The sequence below is a fragment of the Pteropus medius genome, unplaced genomic scaffold, assembly GCF_902729225.1.
Source record: "Pteropus medius unplaced genomic scaffold, Ma_sr-lr_union100, whole genome shotgun sequence".
Taxonomy (NCBI): domain Eukaryota; kingdom Metazoa; phylum Chordata; class Mammalia; order Chiroptera; family Pteropodidae; genus Pteropus; species Pteropus medius.
In genome coordinates, this window is record NW_024350319.1 from 26,907,877 (window position 1) to 26,931,106 (window position 23,230).

Consider the following 23,230-nt stretch of genomic DNA (forward strand, 5'->3'; position numbering starts at 1 on the left):
TATTCATTTTTTTTCTTGTCTTTTCCTCAAAATCATTCTAATGATTGGTTTTATGTCAAGTGCTCTGCTATTTTCTTTCTTTCTGTCCATCGATACTTAGTTTAAAGTAAACATCTTTTTCAGAGATAATAGTCTGATCCACAGTCAAAAAGATTTACCTACTTCAGTCCACTAAATTCTCCATTTTTTATTCTTTCACTTAAAAGCATTAAGCTAAACTTCAAATATAAAGTTTTCATTACTAGGAAAGCATTTGCTTAAATGTGTTAAGTAATGTATTTACTATAGTTTTCCAAAGAATACTGAGGCTGCTAGTATAGTATAAGAATTATATTTCTTCCAGGCATTAGCTGGATTTAGTGATATTACAATATTTGCACAGTGACCAGGTTCTTGACTTTGATGGTTAAATATAAGTAAAATACTGAAGAAAAGCCAAAAAATCGCAGCTGTTCTTTCCATTAAGTTTTATAGCTTTTAATCCTTAAAGAAAATTCTCTAGCTATTTCACTATTTTACTAAATCATTAAAATGTAAATTTCATCTAACATTACAATTTTAGTCAAAACCACGCGCGCACACACACACACACACACACACACACACACACCCATATGCTCCTAACCTTATTTTCTTGAAAATTATGAGCAGAGACAGCAAAAAATTGAATGTAACATATTAAATGAATATGCATTGGAATGATTTAAATAATAAAAGACCAAGAATTGTGATCCTAAGTAAGTTTAAATCCTAGCTATCATCATTGCTTGATTTGAAACAAGAATTATCACAGATCGGATTAACAAAGAGTTTGAAGTACTGAACTTGAGATTAGGCCATGATTTTTCCCTAGGATCTTTGAACAGTCATATTCTTGGTACCTTAAATTTACCATGTATGAATGAAGATTATTATTATCTAAATGAAATTATAAACCCAACTATTTTATAAATTATTCAGTGGAAACATACAGCAAAAGTCAAAGTTGGTTCTTAATTTTTAAAAAAGTGATCATTCTAAGTTAAATGTGTATGTAAATAACTATTGAATAATAAATGCTGGATTCAGATAGCTTTTTCATTCACTTGAAATATCTGGCCAACTTTCAAAGGAAAAAAGTAGTCTCCAAGAACATTTTGTTGTTAATGCGCAAGCACTATAGAATTAAGAGTGTATTCAAGCAAAACCTACCATTTTGCCAGTAGAAAGAGTGAAAGTCTTGCTACTAACAAGATTCTTTACTGCTGTGTTAAAACATTTTATCTCAGGTAGTGTTAGCTAGGCTAACTAATTATTGAAAATACAAAGTAGTGCACATTATGTTTATTCCCATTAAAACAAACTTAATATTATTCTAATGCTGCTTACATTATTTGAGTAACAATTTTTGGCCTCTGTGATTCTAAAGGACTATTATTTATTCATTCTATTCTTTACCCACAAATAGCTTAAATACTACCGAGATGCATTGCCTTTCAGTTTTCTGACAGCAATCTATTTTAGAATATTACCATGACACTCTGATATATTGTTAAGGTAGAACATGTTGAGTATATTGGGAGTTGTATTATATATACAAAATTGCATGCATTTCATCTTTTATCTACATAATTTTTAGAGTTCGCTTTTTCAGCCAAGTTTTAAGCATTTTCAAGTTATGAAACTTAATATGAATTGCTGACAAATAATAACTGGTATTTAAAACCCGCCTTCATTGTTACCCACCATACTAAGTACTTTGCATATTACAAATCTACATATCGCAAATCACTTACAGAGTTTATGTCATTATCTGCTCTCTCCACTCACTAGCTATGTTACAGATAGTTAAACTGAGATCCAGAAAGTTTAAATAATTTGATCAAATTTATTTAGGTGGCAGAACTTAGAGTCAAGATTTATGATCTATCTTATATCTGATATTGCCCTGTTATGACTACTATTAATCATTCTTGAGAAATAATTCTCATTGATTTGGCATGAACCATTAAAAATTATTTTACTCAAAAGTAGCCTAATAGTAATATACAAATATATCCATAAAACTAAACTCTTCTTAACAGTAATATAAATAGTAAATATTTGCTCATTTTTCAGTGTGGACACAAAAGAATGCCAGACTATATGGAAAGGACTTGAAAATGGAACCCCCAAGGCCTAAGTCTGTTCCCAACTCTAATAGGCATCTCATTACAGAAGTCACATTTCAGATCCTTGGTGTTCTAGCCTATAAAATGAAGATTATGGTATCTACCTTTACTACTCAACAATTTGGTTTTTAGGGTCAAATCACAATATAAAAGGGTCTCAACGTCAAAGAACTATCTAAAAGAGAAATTGAATTAGTGAATACAGTAGTCCTCCTTATCAACATTTTCTCTTTCTTCAGCTTCGGTTACTCCAGGATTAACTACAGCCCGAAAATTTTAAATGGAAAATTCCAGAAATAAACAATTTATAACATTTAAATTGTGCACTGTTCTGGGTAGCATGCTGACCCACTGTCCTACACAGAGCATGAATCATCCCTTTGTTCAGCGTGTCCACCCTGTTAGTCACCATGGCATCACAATGCTTATATTCAAGTAACCCTTATTAATAATGGCTCCAAAGCACAAGAGTACCGATGCTGGCAATTCAGTTGGCCAAAGAGTAGCTGTAAAGTGCTTCTGTTAAGTGAAAAGGTGAAAGTTCTGGACTTAAGGGGAAAAGAAAGGTATGCTGAGTTTGCTAAGATCTACAGTAAAAACTAATCTACCCATGAAATTGTGAAAGAAAAAGAAATGCATGCCAGTTTTGCTGTAGCACCTCAAACTGCAAAATTGTGGCCACAGTGCGTAATAAATACTTAGTTAAGATGGAAAAGGCATTAAATTGGTGAGTGGAAGACACAAACAGAAAACACATTCCAGCTGAGAGCAATGTGTTGCACCAGAAAGCAGTAAGCCTATATGAAGACTTCAGCAAGGGATTCCCTGAAACAAATGACACTAAGCTATTTACTTCAAGTAAGGGAAAGTTCCACAGATTCAGGAATAGGCTTGGACTGAAAAATATAAAAATCACTGGAGAGAGAGAGATCACATTTACACAACTTTTATTATAAAATACTGTTATAATTGTTCTATTATTTATTATTGTTATGCTCTTACTCTGCCAAATTTATAAGTTATGTATATATAGTAAAAATCATAGTATATCTAGGGTTCAGTACTATTTACAGCTTCAGGTATCCACTGGGGGTCTTGGAATGTATCCCCACTGAATAAGGGCAACTACTGTGCTGGATATAAAAAGGGAAAAACCATATCAGCATTACTAATACAATTTTAAGAGAATCTTTCCAAAGGGATATACAACAAAAATTATTTAGGAAAAATAATTGACAGAAAAAAAAATGAGCTTACAGCTTCTTTCGCAGTCTACCTGCAATAAAAAAATAAAGAATACTTTCACAGATTTTCAAAATTATCTGGAAAAGTTGATATATTTCTGAAGTACTATCAGGATTTGATCTGTAATGTTAAAGAAAAAAAAGCGTACCCTTTAGTTTTAATAAAGTGTTCAAAGGAGCCATACCCTCACTATGCGTAAACAATATTTAAAGAAGGCTTTCTCTGCTTCTACTTATTATTTCAACTATTTTATAAGCACTTGTTTAAGACTTGCCATGTACCCAATCCAACTGATAATTCATGGAAGGCAAGGAAAGAAGATAACAGAATTCCTTTTTGGGTAGCCTTTCCATATTAAAGAGACAAATCACAAAGATACAGAAAACAAGGATCTTTATGAATATGCAAGTCAGATGGCATAAATAAATGTGGATGAGAGATAAAGTAGAGGGCTCACGTATGATAGTACTCAGGTAGAGATTTGGAGTAAGTCCAACGGGAATCTGGGAATCTTTTAAAGGAAGAAATGACTGAGTTTGGCAAAGAAGGAAATAAAGGAAATTCTACATTCTTAGTGGAGATCTGTGAGAAGCTATAAAAACAAGCAAGATTCATGCAGGGCCTTGAAGTCATATGTTCAGTTGCAGTGTTTAGAAGTACAAGCCCTAAACAAAAGAGGGATAGGAAAGAGGGGAAAAAACAAAAAAAAACAAAGAAAAAGCCACTCTAAATGAGATTGACTGGCATAGGTAAGCCCTTTCAAAAGCAAGAACAGAAAATGAATCAAGGATAGTGGGAGTTATAGAAGAATAAAGATGAAAGTTCAAATCCAAACCAAGAAACAAACCAAAAAAGAAAAAAAAGGAAATGATGCTACAAATAAGGAACTGGACAAATAAAAGTGCCATGGAGAGAAATACATTGAAAACACACACACACACACACACACACACACACACACACACAGAAAATAACAGCTGGAGAGTAAAATTAATCGGAATATAGCCACAGGAATCCATAGGATAATCAAGAAAAAATGTCCTATGAATAGCTAGACAAGCAAGGGGCTTTGTTTTCACTGTTGTCTACCTGTCACTTTGTATAGTAATGAAATTAATGAGCCTGACTCTTCCTTTTTATGACCGGAAGACTCAAACATCCTGCTCTTCACTTATGCATAGCAACCACACAGTTCTCCTGTCAGTACAATCAAATCTTACCAAGGAATTACAGGGAATTCTAAAAACATGTCGCCTGCTCCTAAAATAAACAGAAAGTACATGGAAAAAAAACTTTCGAAAAGCAGGTAAAAAAGGCTGACATTTTTGTTTGTTCGTTTCTTATACCTGCTGGCCTGAAGTTGTAAAATAGCATAGGGAAGCAGGGATTATATCTGCCCCTTTAACTGATATTCTTTTATCAAAAGTAGATTTAATCATACTAGCATTAAATTGCTTAGCTAAGAAACAAGTAGATACTCAAATATTGAATTATCTAAGAGTCACCAACAGGTGCTATGTTTAATTCTTAGAACACATTTTCCTCCCTTGGGTATCTTTGATAGAAAACAGATCAAAGAAATTGCCAACCAAATTCGAAGCATCACAATAAAACCAAATGCTAATTGAATCAGAAACCAAGAGATGATTATTTTGAAGACTTCTAACACAAAAGTTAAACCTGAGATATAACTCTTTTTTAGTTTCAAACTTAGAAATCAGAACTCAAGAGAGACATGCTACAAATTTCATAGGATAAATGGATTTCCCTTTACCCACGAAATTGTATTGTCCACAGTATGATTGAAAACTGTTCCAAATTTCCAAAGGCTTCAGAACTGATTAGCCCGTGATCGCCTTCACCTCTTCCAACTTACCTGGCATCCCTTTATGTTTACCAATGCACTCTTCCTAGAGCCTGCAGACAGCAAGCCCCTGGGCTGACTAGACAGCCTTATCTAAATCCTCTGGAAGTTGTGGGGGGCGGGGGCGGAGGGGGGGGGTTGCTTATCTTTGCCTGGAGACCCAATATCGTTTTACATGTCAAATTTCAGACATTCCAATATTGTGAAGATATGGATGACTTTGCCTTATCGTTGAAAGCAGACTATTATAGATATTTTATAAAATTAATTATTGACTAATACCTGTGCAAATAAAATGGCCCTCAGTCAACTAAATTTGGTTTTCAAGACTAATCATTGAATTCAGCAAGAAACATCAATAACCTTAAAACGTTATTCAGCAGGGGATGTGAATTTGTTCAGTAGCACAGTATACACTGAAATCAGATCAAAAGAAGTTTTTTATGTATTAACAGTTTTTAAGAGTTTATAGGAAGGAGAGGCATATTTCTCATTTTATTAAATTTAAGGTTTTTAAAAATAATTCTAAACAAGTGTTCATTTGACAAGTAGAATAAAATTGTTCTGACTACATAGTGGAATCAGAATCTAGCAAAAGACCCCATTTAATTAGGCGTTTTATATGCTTTTTGATGTTATTCACAATTTGCTTCACTGTATTAATAAATCTGTCCAACTGGACTGTAAACTGTTTAAGTAAATTATTTCAACCTTGTTCAGTATTCTTCCAATGTGCTAAGCATTAATGTATTAAGTACACTCAAATGAGTAAGTGCATAGTGAATGAATGAGCCTCCCCTCCTACATTATTGTTAACACAATGCATCTGCCTTAAAGAGCCACAGGTAGCTGACTCAAGTCAATAGCTCAGATCATTTTTACAGCATACTTATACAGAAATATCTTCTGGTTTGCTTTTTGTCCGGAGTACATATTGATAGCCAAACAGAACTATGTAAGAGGAAAATGTTAAATGTGTTCTTAAGAAGGTAATTTTGAAGGTTAGAGAAGGCTACATGTGTTTACTAAAGAAATGTCTTTTCATTTAATATGGTAAAAAAAAAATCTGAAGTAGATTTTCTTAAATCTGTGTCTTATTGAGAGCTTTGTTTTACAAGGCAGTTATTGGATGATAAGTTTAATAAAGGGAGTCTAAAATCCGAAGGAAAAAAGAGAAGAAAGGGAAAAGAATGAAAGGGAGGAACAGAGGGAGGAAAGGAGACAGGAAAGGGGAGGATGTCAAGAAGAAAAAGGAAGAAAGAAAAAGAATTGGAGTCCCCAAAATGCTATTTTCACTATGTTAACAAGCAAAGCTTCAAAGCTCACTTCAAGACTCACCTCCTCCACTAAGCCTTCCTTGAACGCTATGACCCTTTATTTTGCCCTTCACCAGCCTGCTACTTAAAGAACCTACCTACTACACTAATTTTGTGCTTAACTCTGTATTGTCTCCTATCTCTAGTTTTTTTCCTGGGAGTTAATCTTCATAAGCTCCTAAAGAAAGGGACTCACCTTCTCTGTGCTTTGTGTTCCCACCACCTACAGCACAGTATAAGCACACAGCAGACTGCCAAGAAGAAATAAATGAAAGGTTGAATAACCAAATGAAGGAAAAAGTTTTCCCTAATTCATTAATCTTGAATTTTACCCTGATGCTCTGAGAAAGGCGTGTTTAAAGTCAAATGGTGTCCTAGACCTAGGGAACTGTGATCTCCACAGGGTACCACACACTCCCAATTGTGTGGAAACTTAAACACACACACGCTGCACACACACTCGCATATTTCCCATCAAGGGCCCATAGCTTGTCATATTTTAAAAGGGGCATATAATTCAAAGAAGACTTAGAACTAACGCGAGGAAAAGGTAAATTTGTTTAATACTCAGGAGCCAGGAATGCATAGTCTGAAGTCATTTCAGTCTCTACTGAGAAATTCTTCATTCTGACCTTTGATTGCTTTAATCTTAAACCATAATCTGTATGATTTTGTACATTATTTCAAATTTTGCCTTTAATGTTTTGTCTCCAGAGGTGATTAATATCTTAATTCACATATTTCCAGAGCTTTTTTCCTATTTGCATTCTGTAATTTACAAAAAGTTTTAAAATGCAAGGCTTTTTTTTTTAACCTATTTTTGAAAATTGATTATTTTTATGTGTTTTTAAAAATTATTTATAAATGGTCTAAAAGCAAAACTTTGAAATACGGATTTGTTTTTCTACTGGTTGACAGCAAAATTATTTTTATACTTATGTGCATCTTGCATCAATATATGATGATCTAGACAGAAGGATTGTTTTGGGTAAAACTAGAAGTTGGCAAAAAGCTTTGGTAAATATAAGAATAAAGAAATATGTAGATTATTCATAAAATGAGGTACAGACATTAGTGAAGTGATAAGGCACTCATATGACAAAATAGATATGACAAAAGTAGAAAATGCTTATTGTTATTTTTGTTATATTATAGAAAATGCAATAAATGTTATTGCTGAATTTTTGTAGTGTCCACAGTAATGGTTTATTACCAGTATCATCTTGAAACTCTTGGCTGAAATATCTAGGACCGATGTAAATGAACAAGCCTATAGTTCTCAGAGAGGAAAATACAGCTCACCTTGTGAAGGAGACGTAGATGTAAGATTGTTTCATAATGATAAACGAGAATGGAACTGATAGATAATACAGAGCTACCCTTGAAAATGAAATCAAAGCAGGAATTGCAAAAATCAGTGAGTTTTGCCCCAGATTAAACCTTGAACCCAGTGAGTAAGTCCATCAGAAGGCTGCAAGCCTAGGAGACTGCAATAGCTGACTGTGACTGCAATACTGAAATGAGACAGGAGAGAATCAGAGTTAAAGAAACAGGATTGACAGCACACCTAACGAAAACACACTTGAGATGGAGGCGAACCCAGAGACTGTCCACTCTACTCCTACTCGACCTTAAGAACATGACTGTGTGGGTTTCTTTCGAGCCACCTAACATTTACTGAGCACTATTAAGCTGAGAGTACTGAGTCAGGCATTTTGAGAATGGGCGTGGCGTGGGGGAAACTATTTAGAAGTGAGAGCTCAGAATCAGGAGAACTAGAGCAGGGCTTCCCTTGGCCATAAGACACTTTATATAAATTTTAAAAAGCTCCTGTCCCCAACCGTTCATTCTGTAGGTGTGGGTACAATGTGTGTCTGATGAGTAGACTTTGGATTTGAGAACATAACTTGACACACGGGTCTGTATTTGGTAATATCAAAAATTTCCCTTTTATAAATGTATACTCAAAAATACTTTTGTTCTTTGTGAAGTTTTATCTTTGATTTCACGATGCTTTATTAAAGAGAAAGCTATTTGGAGTGTCCACATTTTTTAAAAAAGTCAGGGCCCCTTAAGTCAATAATTTTTAAAAATGTGCTTAGTGCCAAATATCCCTGAGAGAAAAAAGATAATAATGTTTTTCAACCTGAGAGTCACATTTTTATTGTAGAAAAAATATTTACTAGTTGATTTTATCAATAAATGTACCCCTGGAGCATTAAATTTGCACACAAGAGTGTATTAAGCCATTTTGATTCCATTTAAAAATACACCATATTATGTTCTGAGCACTGAGTTTGGCAAATATGAGAAATCTGTTTCTTTTAAAAAGGTAAATAAGGCCTAGCTTTTAACATGTGGGAAGTAAATAGTAAGTTTCACAAAACATACTTAGCACTGTATTCTAGCTCTGAGAAAAATGCCAGGCGTATAGATGTCGAAAATGTGTTTGATTAAATAATTACTTTTTTTAACTGTTCAATTTATGTCTACTTCCCATGAAAGAACAGCCTCTCTTGATGAGAAGAGTTGTTTGTTTGGGTTTTGGGTTTTGCCCAGAAGATCTGATAAAGCAAATTTGTTTTTCGGTGGTTCCAAATTATATTTATTATGTTTTCATTAAATCTCAGTGCTTCATGTCCTGAATAATCTACGAAGAGCTGAGTTTTGAGTTAATTTGAAGTGAATTTTGTAGGTGGGAAAGGGGAGTATAATGCATTTTCTATAGTTGTACAGATTTATCTTTTTATTTTAAAATAATACATCTTTTTATACTAGCCTAACATAAGACACCCACTGTATTGTACCACATAGTCAATATTTTCCACTGGGTGAAAGAGGCAAATTTTTTTTTTTAATTTTTTAAAATTTTTATTTAAAAAATTCTGTCCACACTGAGACCTGTATCGAGCTTTGAAAAATGTCATTTAAATGACCAAAGAGGAAGAAATATAGCATTTCAGATAAGAAGGAATATATTGAGAAAAATATGGGAGTAGAATTGAGCAAACAATGAGTTTCTCTTATTAGACTGGAGGTGCAGTGAGAAAAAATACACAAGTAGGGTGGGACTAATGATAGCATCTTGAAAGCTGTGTAAAAAATAATTTAAAAGTGTGTATCAGAAAGTTTTTTCTGATGACAACGAATGGGTAAAATGGAGAAAAAGAGATAACTGATGGGAAGAGAGAGTAGGTGGGAGGTAATGTCAGGTCCACACTTTACAAATGGAACAGATGTAAACCCACACACACACACACACACACAAGAAATGGCACAACTTGCTAATCAGTCAAATCTGGGAATAAAAATTTCCACACGGTTTCAATGTCCAAGAGGCATAAAATGATAGAAGCACAGGCAAAAATCATACATAGTTTGTGTGGAGAATGGGTTGAGAAGATGGATTTATAGGAAATATTCTATAGGCAGTGGGGAATACAGTTCGAGCATATAGAAGAGGGGACAGTATGGAGTAACTGACCTAAAATGTTAAGGCGTGAGAAAGGATGTGCTCAACAATGAGTGAATATGAAGATGAGCAAGGGGCTAAGAATCTTGATTAACGACTTTATTAAGACTTGGGAATGGGAGAGGAAAGATAAAAAATAGTCAAAGGCATAGAAGATGCTGGTAAGGGCAATAGAAACAAAAGCAGAAGAAAATTTCAAGAAGGAATATACGAACAAAATTTCCTCAAACCACAGACAATGTTGTTTGGGTTTGGCCAAAGCAAACCATTGGTTATCTTTGAGAGAGTCTTGTATAATGGTATTATGAGAATGGTTGCAGGAGAGATAGGTAAAAGAGGCAGGTAAGAAAGAAAGCTCATAGGAAATAGAGAAATAGCCCACACTAATATTCCAATTGTATAATCCACCAAATGCAGCATATATTACAAATCTCTTGAGGTCTGCTTTGTACCTCTGGAGCTTCGTATTGCTGCTGTAATGAATTACTATACATTTGCTGGATAAAACTATGCAAATGTATTATTTTCTAGTTCTGGAGGTCAGAAGTTCAAATGGGTTTTACTGAGCTAAAGCCCAACAGTGTCAGCGGAGCTGATTTCTTCTTTTTATTTTCCCAACTTTGAGAAATAATTAACAAATAATATTGTATAAATTTAAGGCATATGATTTAAAATAGGTATATATTATGAAATGATGACCACAATAAGGTTATTTAGCGCATCCATCACCTCACATAATTACCTTTGTGTGTGTGTTGAGAACATTTAAGACCTACTCTTAGTAAATTTCAACTGTATTGTTAACTACAGTCACCATGCTATACATTAGATCCCCAGATCTAATTGTTGAAAGTTTGTACCTTTGACCAACATCTCCCCATTTCCCCTAGCCCCCCAGGCCCTGATAACTGCCATTCTACTATGTTTCTTGGTTCATCCAGATAACCCAGGATAATCTCCTTATCTCAAGATTTTTAATCACATCGGCATAGTCCTTTTTGCCATGCTTCAGGAAATAAAATATGGGTATTTGTGAGGTGTCATTATCTCATCTACCATGAAGTCTAAGTTACAACTTCAGAAGCAGTTTCAAATTGACACTGACTTACTTCTTATGTGTCAGCTTACCTTTGAGTTAACTAATATGTATGATCAATAACTAGAAAATGAAAATAACATTTTAATGGACAGTTTCATACTAGTCTATTATTTTCTGCTGAAAGGTCTTTAAGTTTAATATTAAAATTCTTGTTATAAAAATTTCATTTAATAATAGTTGGGTAGCAACAACAATAAGCTGAGAACTGCTGGTAGCAATATTTTGATGAGTCTCTTTTTCATTAAAACTATATTTTATATTATAGAAATCACTCTTGGCAGCATCTTGTACTGTTATTTGCTTCACTGTTTTTTTTTTTAATATAAAATGTTCTATTAAAGAAGCTTTAAAGCAAGATAAGGATTTTTTTTCCTTTGTATACATTTAAAATATTTACATTTTTAACCTAATAATGTAAAAACATATTTGAATTTCTCAAACTATTCAACTTATAGTTTTTCTTCTGTATATATTTTTCCTGTATACAAAGGAATAATGAACAGAACTGTTGTGAAGGTTAAATTAGGTTAATATATGTAAACACTAACACAGTGTTTAGTTGAACTGGCCCATAACAAGTAGGTCTTCAAAAAATTTTTCACCTAATCCAAAATATATTCCATGAGATTTGCTCACTAATATTGAAACATATTTCTGTAAACACTACAAATACATAATACTGTAGATGGTATTTCTTAACATACCAAATTTTAAATAATTGGTTGCTCTACATAAGAGAATAAATTTTTTAACATGAGAATTCAATTCGAATAAGTCCATTTAATTAAAAAATGGAGATTTATAATTGACTCTTCAGTCAGATTTTGATATGGGTAAACACAATGATAATATTATAGTTTTTAAAATTCTATCAAAAGTTAGTGAATTATGAGGAATTTTTTGTTATTTTCATATATTCCATATAGCATATTCAAAGTTAAAACATATATTCAGAAGATGGACTGAAAGCAAATCTAGAAGACAGAAGCATTTTAATAAACGTCACAAAATAAATTTTCAGTGGTTATAATTTACCCTCAAGTGGCACTATTTTAGATTTTTTTGTTGTAATCTTATGTTCCTATCCCTTAACGCCTTTTGATTAAAGAATGTCTCTGTGTTTTCACTGTTTTCTTTTTGTGAGGTTGTCAAATGATCTTAATCATGTCCTGTGTAATTTAAGAGACTTTTATGTTGTTCTCTGAGAGACTATCACACAAGTCCATCTAGGAGAATAATTTACGAGGTTCAAAATGAATGGTCATTATTAATGCTGTCTCTCCTGCAATGAATACATAGGCTCCCTCACTCCCACCTGGAGGGTTTTAACAAGATCAGAAGAGGTGAGAAGCTTTGAAATGAGGTATCATAGATGATATCACTGGTTACATAAGCTTACTTTAATTTACATTTTTTAAAAAATCTGATTGTTTAGTAAGATTAGAGAACTAGGAGAATATATGTCTTGGGATGTGGGCTTATCCATAACTTTCACACAAATGTTTCTTTGGCTGAAAACACATTTCGGAAGTTGTGATTTTATACGTCCTTATGTTAACAACTAGTAGTCAATCATAAGCTAGAATAATATGCATAGTAAATATTCTACACCATGAAGCTAGATACAGAGATAGCAAAGAGAGTGGGTTTCTCGATTTTGAAGAGAAATTAATTTTTGTGTTATTACTTTATCAAAGTACTTGTGTTAGTAGTCATTGGTGCTAAGGATGTTTACATAGCAAAAAGGTAGAACTTCAGTGCCCAATATCTTTCTTGATTACAACAGGCAAATCTAATTATTTCTTCTGATTAATCTCAATAGTTGAATAAGTCCTTTCCAGGCAAAGTGAAACCTTAAATGCTTCTACAAGAACTTAATTTTTATAAGCACATGTATAGGGAGTGCCAAATGAGAAAATATATTAACTTTTAATAGACAACTTGTAATAAAAAATTATTTCAGTATACCTATTTACACATCTTTATTTTAAACAGAGAGTGTGAATCTGAAACCTCGCCTCTTACCTAAAAATCATCTCTTCCCCGTCTCAATCCCACTAGCAAATCCACAGAACTCTTCTCAGTGTATTCACCTCTATTTTTATATATTTATTGGTGTGCATGTTTTATATTCCCACATATACTGTGCTTCCCCACCTATAAAACTTTTTTTTTTAATGCCTAAAGCACCTGGTATTCCTAGGTGGTCTCCCATCCAAGTACTAACCAGGCCTGACCCTGCTTAGCTTCCAAGATCAGAGGAGATCGGGCACATTCAGAGTGGCATGGCCATAGACTCTACCTACAATACTTAAACACCTTGAATATAAAGAAATAGCTAACATTGAGTTCTTGCTATGTGCTGAATGCCATTCTAAACTTTTTAGTATATTAACTCCTTTCATCTTCAAAAGAGATGAAATGAATACCACTATTTTCTTTATAAGGAAAGAAATAGAAACTCAGAATAGTTAAGCAATCTGGCCAGAATTACACAGCCTGTAAAAGTCCAAGCCTGTATTCAACCCTGGTTTTTAAGCCTCTGAACACATAACCACTGTCCTGCCTCTCAAGACTATGAGTGGGTAAATTTCCCCATAATTGACTTTCAGAGCACTAAACATTTCTTCCTAACCTTTACTACCATTATGATATGGTTTTTCTGTTTGATTAATGTCTGCCCCTCCCATTGTGCCCAGACATACTAGAACCCCTAGTATTTAACAGATGAGTAACAGCAGCTAATTTTTATTAAACTTTACCCTGTGCCAGGCACAGCATCTTATTTTAATCTTCAAAAAGGCTGTGAGGTCTCAATTTACTTCCACTTTTAGAGATGAGAAAACTGAGGCAGATGACAATTTGCTCAAGGTCAAACTCCAGAGTTATGCTCTGAATGGAGGAAGGAATGGATTAATGAAAATCTAGGTTAGAGGGGCAGGGAAAGCAATAGGGAGGAAATGACATTTGGCATATTTGGAAGGGCGAAGTCAAAAAGATAGAAACAACACTCCAGCAGAAAAAGCATGGATAAAGCAATGGTGACTAGTGTACATAGAGTATTAAAAGTGCTCAATAAATAAGAATGATTGATTGATGATAGCCCATGAGTTAAAAGGTTTTGCATATGTGTTTTATTGCTAATGTTCTATGCACATTTTTTTCTTTCAGTGCCACCATGGGCCTTAATTGCCATAGCCATCGTCGCGGTCCTTTTAGTCCTGACCTGCTGCTTTTGTATCTGTAAGAAATGTTTGTTCAAAAAGAAAAACAAGAAGAAGGGAAAGGAAAAGGGAGGAAAGAATGCCATTAACATGAAGGATGTGAAGGACTTAGGGAAGACCATGAAAGATCAGGTAATGTATTCTTTCCATATTTTTTCTTAGATCTTACTAGAAACTAATAAATGGTTTATTATTTTATGCCAGATAAGTATAGAAATAAACAACTTCTGGACACGTCATTGTTATAGAGATGCTTTGCAATCCTTTCAGTCACTACTCAATATCCCAAAGTGCAATGGAAACATTTGGTAAGGTTTTCCGGTCCTCTATGCATATTAACCAGAAAAGGGCATCTGTGACCATCAGGGCCATTGGAATGATGCCTGCACATTCTAATTACATCTGTTTAGCCAGTCTTAATTGTATTAAGAGTTTGAAAAACAGATTAAAGTGTTCTCCTTCTTGGGCAGGGTACCTTTCTAGCATTATCACTGTCAAATAAGTGAATCTTAAAGCTGTTTATCACATTTGATGACTACCATTCTCATGTATCCATCCAGCTCAATAATTAGTGCTCAGGAATAATAAGTTATACAGGGGAAAGGAAGAAGGTATGAGCTGATCCTAAAGAACAGGGCAAAATTTGAAGGCAAAATTCTTATTTCCTCATTTAGGGACCATTAAAACCATAACCCAGATGATAAAATGTATCTGGCTGGGTTATCTTCCTAAGCCTCAAGAAGCTGTTTGGACATCCTTTACGTTGTTGTCTATTTTTACTAAATTAACTGGATGACTTGGTTACTATTAATAATTATAATGATTAAATGACTTTATATTTTTAGAGTCACATTCATATTGGAGATTTCTAAAGAACATTTAATTTATATTAAAAATAGATTTTTCAAAGAAATAACATTTTCAATTTATTGATATTTCCCTTTAAATAAGTTCTGTTTATTCAAAAGTTCTATTTATTTCCAAAGAGCAACATATATAGGCAGTTTTATAAATTGCTCTTATAGAATTTACTATTAAGTGAATTCTTAAATATGTAAATCTCCTTAAGAACAATTTAATCAAGGAAGGCATTGTAGTACATTTACATAGTTAACCACACACCAAGCCCTTTCCCCAGCTTGAGTTCTATACCCTTTTTCTCAAAGACACAGCTATGTCTATTGACAACAATTTCGCAAAGGCTCGTTTTCCACTCACTGCTAAAACTTTGGTTTCAGAGGTACAGAGTGGATGTAATGCCAATGCTCGCACTCAAAGAGTTTTGTCCTGAGTTCAGCATAAAGAAAGGTTATATTTTTCTCCAAGTTTCTAATCACAGCCACAGAACATTCATGCACAAACATTCAATCACACATGTCTACTAAGAACTTTTCTCTTTAGTTAATTTGTTGTGTAAAATCTGACATTTTAAATCATGTCTTGCTTTATTTCAACATTTCTATAGCAAGCAGGACTTGATATGGATTTTTTTTAAAATTTATTGGAATAAATGCAGAAATAATCTCCAAGATAGACATGAACGAAATAATTTCTACATGAATTTTAGCTGTATATATGAAGCAATAGTTTGAAAATACAATACTATCATTTTCCTAACTACGATAAAATTCAAATACTCTAGAATTAAAAAAATTAAGCACTGAATAATATTCAATGATAACTATAGTGTTTCTTCCTAGGACATGAGATTTGTATTTTTCTTTGTGAAATTTGTTCTATATGACATAAGACTAATTTATAGAATAGTAGTGGTGTTTATTATCCCTGTTTTGACCTGGATAAATGACCGAAATCTCAAAAGTAATAAATACAGAGAATTGATTATGGTTAATTTTTCATTGATCACTTATTTCTTTGAATGGGAGGGGAAGAGAAAGTGAGTCAAATAAGGAAATAGTAAGAAATCAATGATAGTTTATAGTAATCTACTGTCGCAATATAGCATTTAGGATTTCAACCACTCAAAAAGGTGTTTTTAACCATTTTAAATAGATGTTTGTTTATGTAGGATTTTATAAGTCTTATTTTGATTTATGAACAATTAAGTGTTCAGAATGAAATATAATTTGGACAAGTGAAAGTAGGCCCATTATATAATAGTTACATAACAGTAGCTTGTGACACTTTTTCAGACAGACAAAAGTAGTTTATAATGGGTTCCATCATTTTATGAAGAGAAAGGACGAAGAAGCAAAATGGAATGTACAGATTTTAAGATGCTATATCACATTTGATCATCCAAATATCATTTAATCATCCAAATTCAAAACAGCATTAACAGAAAGTAAAATTATTCTTAAATACTTATATTTTCAGAATATTAAAAAACAGAATAATGATATGAACTTGGGGAAGACAATAAAGACAGTCTATGCCTCTCGTTTGAAAACAGATATGAGAGGCATTTAAATATGATTTCTTAAGGTTCTAGGGAAATCAATAAATTTTTACTATTTTAATCTATATAAAAAATCAGAAATTCAGGTTTCGATGTTTGTGGCTACATGTCTCTATGGTAAGATTTTATAACCAAGGAAAAAATCTTAAATACTCGGCAAAGACAAAAAAAGTAACTATAGTTAGTATATCTATACAGCAAAAGATATATATATATATATAGAAGGCTTTTTAATGCCTTAAAACTTGAGAACACTAAAATTACAGAGGGAAAATATCGATTGGAAATTCATGGGTCTGGAAAGGTCATTTCTCCATGGATTTTACTAACGTGTGTAGATATTTTAATTTTTATTTCTTCCTTCTATGTCCTCCTTATCTGTGTTGTGTCTCATGACTGTTCTGGACTGTCCCTTGCGGTAGGTTTCCTCTGCTACTTAGATACACCTAAGTTAACGCTCAGATACATTTAGTGGCCTGGCAGTTAGGGCTCTAACAGCTGAGGGTGTACCATTCTGACACACATCAAGAGGCTGAACTAAATTGATTTTTTTTTTTTTTAAGATGAAGTGTTCTCACTTTAAATATTACTGATTAAATAGAGCATTATTAGAAAGCTCAAGTTTTTAATTGATGGGCACAGAGAGAAAATTCAGTTCTTTGTTGCTAACTTTTTAATGTGCCTTATCAAATCCAAATCTGAACAATTTAACTTAAAATGAACAAGAGCTCCTTCTGAAGGTTGTGAACTAAGCACCTTTTGAATGTCAAAGCAAGCCAGAAGCATGTGCACTAAATCTTTGAAATTTAAAACAAAGTCTGATGTCCCCAACACTACTTTTTCTGCAGCAATTTATCAAACTCTCAGAACTGCTAGGTTTACAAGCTTATTCCTCTGCATTTTGTTCTGGGGGAGAGTGGCGGAGGCAGAAGAAAATATTGTTATTGAGATATTATAATAGCTACTGATTTAATAGGCCTGAATTTAATGTGATAGTACAGAAAATGTCTTCCTTAAACTCAGCCTTTAGGACAAGAATAGACTTAATCACATCAATGATGAACAGTAGCACTGAGAAATTATCAAAAATTTAGCCCTATTTCATACAAAATAATTGCAGAGATGGTCATGCACCTTTCATTAGGGTGAAAACCACTTACAGAGAAGGAGATTTAATATCTCAGCTATTTCAAGTTGTACTGAGCTGAAACATGATACATAAATTGTCAGTTCTAAAAGAGACCTTTGAAAAAATATTTTAATCTATGAAATTTTTTATTACGGTAGAGAAACATGTAGATTTTTCAGACAGAAATATGTATTAGTTTGCTATTATTTTTTAAAAAATTAAAATCTTACAGGGAAGCAAATTACCTAAGCTCCAATTTTCTAAGCACATCTTCTACGACAGTGGTGGACTTAGACACAGCTAAGGTGTTGAAAGGGAAACGTGATTTCACTGCCTCGAGTCCTCTAATTAGACTCAGTACTCTTTTGTCGCTTTACTACCATGTTTCCTTCAGTGATCCTCCCACCCCCAATTTAAAACATTAATATAAATTTTTAAATAAGTGTGTTGTTGTTTGCCTTTGGCTATCAGCAAATCAGCATTTTTCTGTTTAAGGAAACATCTAAGTTAAAATTTCCAAATTAAATAATATATGGCTAACCAGATTTTAAACAGTTTCTATATGGATATAATAGTAATTTTCAATTTTCCAAACTCATTGTAGGCTCCTGAAAATTTTCAAGAAGCACAAAAGGGAGGCATCTCTAACTACAGCTCCACTCTGTTCATCTGATTTTCCCACCCAGATAAGTTCTGTTACTATGCCACCAAGTCTCAGTTTCTTGGGAATCAGATTGGAGCTAGCTGAGTAGAGCCAAACTGGAAAATCTTGTCAATTCAAAGACTGAGGATCTCTGTGTTAAAGGATAAGTAAACAGAAAAGCTTTATCTCAGCAGAGGGAAAAAATACCCTGTGGTCTGGGATAAGGGGAGAAAAAGGAGAGGCTGAGTGGTAGGTTTGTAGTCTGGTGAGTCTGATGACTTTCTGAAACCTGATTACACTTCTCGCATTCAAGTTCTGCAAGAATGTTCAGATTTCATTTGAGTGCTGACAAGAGTTAAGACTCCTCTACCTTTTTCAGAGCTATAAAGCAGTCTACCACTCATATGACTTAACTCGATTATTACAGTAACACACACATAATAATGAAAACGCCATAACCAAAAACCAGGAGAGAATATTTGCTATGTATAACAGCAGCAGAAAGGTTGAGATCACTAAAATACAAAGAGTGTCTACAAATCAATAAGAGACAAATACCACATTAGCAATGGCTACATACTGGCGGTCCCCAGGAAAAAAAATAATAATAATAAAATGGTTAATATAAAGATTTAAAATTTGTCAACCTCACTAGTGGTTAGGGAAATGTAACACTCTCATTTTTTATTTTAAATGATAACTATGCATTATTCCAATTCTTTTTTTCTAATTATTTAAATAAGAATGCACATCCCTAAAAATAAAGTTTCTAATATAATCTATAACATTTGATTTTTTTAGCAAAATTTTTGCACATATTGGGGAAATACACATTATTTTTTAAAGGAAGAGCATTTGAATGTATTTTACGAAATAATAAGCTTTCTAATATTTCAGTTTATATTACACTTAAGTTTTAGGTTATAAAAAATATTCAATCAGAATGAACTGAGCTTTGAGAATTCAACACCATGATTTTTGTTCATGAATACAAAATAAATTTTTATGTCAATTTTTAGTTTGTCAGAATTGTAAGCATAACTCCTTTTATCTCTTGATATCGAATGGACCCATAAATCAATTTAATTCAGCCTAGCTTTCTGTGGAGCTGTCATGAAAATAAAATGGTAAACTTAAACTGGAAGTGGGGTAGATTTTTCTCTAAACATGCATTTGCTGGTGGCATGTTTCCTCCTCTTTTTTCATAACCATTATAAATGCATATGTGAAACACAGGAAATTAAAAATTTCTGAGAATCACTTACTCAACTATTTTTCCATAGGAAACAAGGCAAGAAAAGGCCATACATTTCATATAAATTACTCCACTGCATGTAACACTAATGTAACATGGTGGTTAGCTTAGATCGCTTTAACCTACATGAATGTGAAACCTGGCCTGGTTAATAGCATGTTTTTCACAACTCTGAAAGAAGCAGTTTTAGCAGAGCCAAATATAATACCAGGTTGACATTTTCTTTGCAACAACTTTACATTTTTTGCTTGCAATATTCTTACGGGCTTCTTCCATTGCTTCCATGTTGCTTGCTGATTGGGGAAAAAAATTCCTTGCACAAATGGAATTTAAAAAATATGTAAGCAGCAAACATGAATGTGTGTCAGACAAACTGAGATTCCAGCATCTTAGTGCTTGCTTCTAACAGCTTGGAAGTATAACCACAGGCCCAATTTGATCTGAATTTTTATAAAAATTCCCTTGAATTCACATATGATCCCTTTCCCTATTCATAGGCCCTTAAGGATGATGATGCTGAAACTGGATTGACTGATGGGGAAGAAAAAGAAGAACCCAAAGAAGAGGAGAAATTGGGAAAACTTCAATATTCACTGGATTATGATTTCCAGAATAACCAGGTCTGAGAGAAAAAAAACATTTTCTTATTCCATTACATTTTCTGAAATTACAAAGTAGAAATGGAAGCGAGATACTTCTTAAAACATTTCATTTGCTGTAAGGGAAAAATGCAATTATCAAAGCTATTGATGAAATAATTTCCAAGTACAGGCAGTCTCCTACTTGGTAATTTAACTTCTAGTAATTAGAATTCACAGTATTCAACCGATTATATCTACTTATGGCACTTACAATAGGCAGGCAGAATACAAATTAACTTAAAGAAGTCAGTTGGATTCTGAGAGCTCCCAACCATAGTCTCGCCCCCACAAGTCCCTCAGCCTGAGCTAGAACAATCTTCTTTAGCCTTCTTGGATTCAGATCCAGACAGAGTTAGGGGTCTTTAATTAGGCCACCATTCATGCCAAAATTTTGAAACATAACAGTTTTATAAGGAATCAAAGATGGAAAATTGTAATCCAGAAATTTCAAAGGTAGGATGCCTTATATATGGTAGTAGGTAAAACTTCTTGTGCTAATGAGACAGCAGTTCTAGAAGAGTAGAAAGACCAGATACTTGATTTCTGGTACCTATGACTGCTGCCCAACAAGTGACAAAGAGCTAAAGGAGTTAACAAGACAGTCATTTCTGATTCAATTTCTCAAAAAAACATGAAATGCCACCTAGATTAATGGTAATATTGCTACCTTTTATTGACTGCTTGTTATAGAGGTGGCACAGAAATAATTTAGAATTCTCTCTACGTAAAAAGACCTTCTAGATTCCATGACATTGATGAATATACCCCTTTACCTTCTGAATTGCAAAAGAAATTAAAAAGCTACACAAGAATTAGTGAAACTGGGTGAGTTAGAGACCAGATTCTTAAGAATCCTTAAGACATAGCCCTTCTCCAAAGAGGAGAGTTTTAAAACTCTCTGATCTGTTTTGCCTTACCAGCATTTTGGGTGAGAAAGAACTGATAAATGCGGCATGTGTTAATTATTTCTAGTTTGGTGAGAAATGAACAAAAAATCAAACACCAGTGCTCAGCTTTCACAACTAATGTCCAAAATCAGTAATGATGTGAGAGCAATAATCAGTTGCAGAAATTCTGGGCTTTATTTAGGAACTGACAGTTCAAATAATGTCTTCACTTTCTGAAGTTTCCAGAGGTTTCCTCACAAAGAATGTATTGATATGCTCTGTCATTAAAAATAATCTTATTTGATCAACTTCATTATAGTCCTAGCTAGTTAGTTCATAATGCATTTTAGAAAGCTACATATTAGTTACAGATACGGGTTTATAGGTATAGATTTATATAGATTTATAGGTATACTATTTAATTAAATAGGGCATTTGAGGCCGTATCTCCCACATTTACCAAAATTTGATTATCAGGACTTGATTGAGAGCAAAACTTCCTATTATTTATGTATTCTAGGGAAATTCAAGGTCAGCTTATGTTATCTTAACATATAATGTGTACTCCAGAAATTTAACCTGACTTTATACACGTATCCAATATTTTTCTAGTTTATTCTACTTTTATATTTCCCAATAGAAATCTAGTAGTATCTCTTCCTGGTTAGTCAGTTTTGAAACTTCTAAGTTGGCTTGAGTACTATAAATATCATTTTCTAAAGTAGTATTTTTAAGAAAATAATAGCACTGAATTTTTTCCACTCAAATATAAGAGCATATGTATTATTCCCTCTCTAGCAAACATAAAATTTAAAACGGTATTTCATTCTAAAGATCTAGAAGATTCTACTCAATGAAATTTTTTTTTTAACATTATTCACTGATTTTTCCAAAGTTCTCAGCTAATTTTGTTTGTAAAATGATTCCTATGAGTCATGGAAAATAAAAGCAAAGCAGAGGAATTTCCCAGATTAGCTATAATCAAATATACTTGTTTGTTTACTAAAACTAAAAGACAACCCTAAAGTATTCTAATTGAGATGCTTTCATGGAGAGAAATGTAATATTTATCTCTCAGGCAGAAGTCAGAAGGTGGTTGGAAGAAGTAGTTCCACCCCTTACCAACCAAATATCCAAAAATATTTGAAATATAAGTAATCTAGTTTGAAAGAGTTTAGGTATATTTCTACAGTTTTCCCTGCCCAAAAGAAAATTGATTGGCAAAAGGAAAAAACAGAATCTTGCTTTTCACATCCAATCTAAAGGCAGAACCAATTTGGCAAACCAAGAAACAAACCATTTGGTTTACCAATAATGTCTTTATAATCTAATGTCTATTTTAGCTATTCTTTGATCATCTGTGTTTGGTATACCTATAATCCAGTACTCTTGTTATTGTTAAATGATGATATCACAAAGATATTGAAGCATTAAAATGAAAACATGATCATTCAGAGTATTGGTCCAGGTTAAAAACTGAGTCAATTAACCAAAATGCACTTACAAACCTAGTGGGTCAGTTTTACAGAAAAAAAAATGTGATGAGGGGAGGAGGAGTGAATTGCTTTTCCACTCTATCAGCTAAAAATTCTCAGACTCAAGTTTTCAGGCTCTGATGTAAAAAGCTATGGTGTGCCTGCACTTACTGAATAGTATATGCCTTGAACAACAATAAGAGTCTACTTTTGTTTCCCTTACAGATCTAAAGCAGTCTGTTAGCACAAAATGTCTGATGGCAGGGCATCTAGAATAGTCAGTCTACTCACAGCTTTTGTTTACTTTGCAAAAATATTAAAAATACCAGCTTATGCTCTCATTCATAGCAAGACATAGGAATGTATCAAGAAAACAGACTTGAAAGAATGCAGAGATTTCTGCTATATTAG

General features: G+C 33.2%; 1 protein-coding gene and 1 pseudogene across 1 annotated transcript in view; one reads left to right on the top strand and one right to left on the bottom strand.

Moving 5' to 3' along the window:
- The window catches only part of SYT1 (synaptotagmin 1), a 479,939-nt gene that overhangs the window by 335,822 nt on the left and 120,887 nt on the right, over positions 1–23,230 (top strand). The window contains exons 6-7 of the mRNA XM_039838907.1: positions 14,318–14,502; positions 20,314–20,436. Coding sequence (XP_039694841.1) covers positions 14,318–14,502; positions 20,314–20,436 — 308 coding nt within the window. The remainder of the gene's footprint in view (positions 1–14,317; positions 14,503–20,313; positions 20,437–23,230) is intronic.
- On the bottom strand, positions 13,325–13,443 carry LOC120583594 (uncharacterized; annotated as a pseudogene).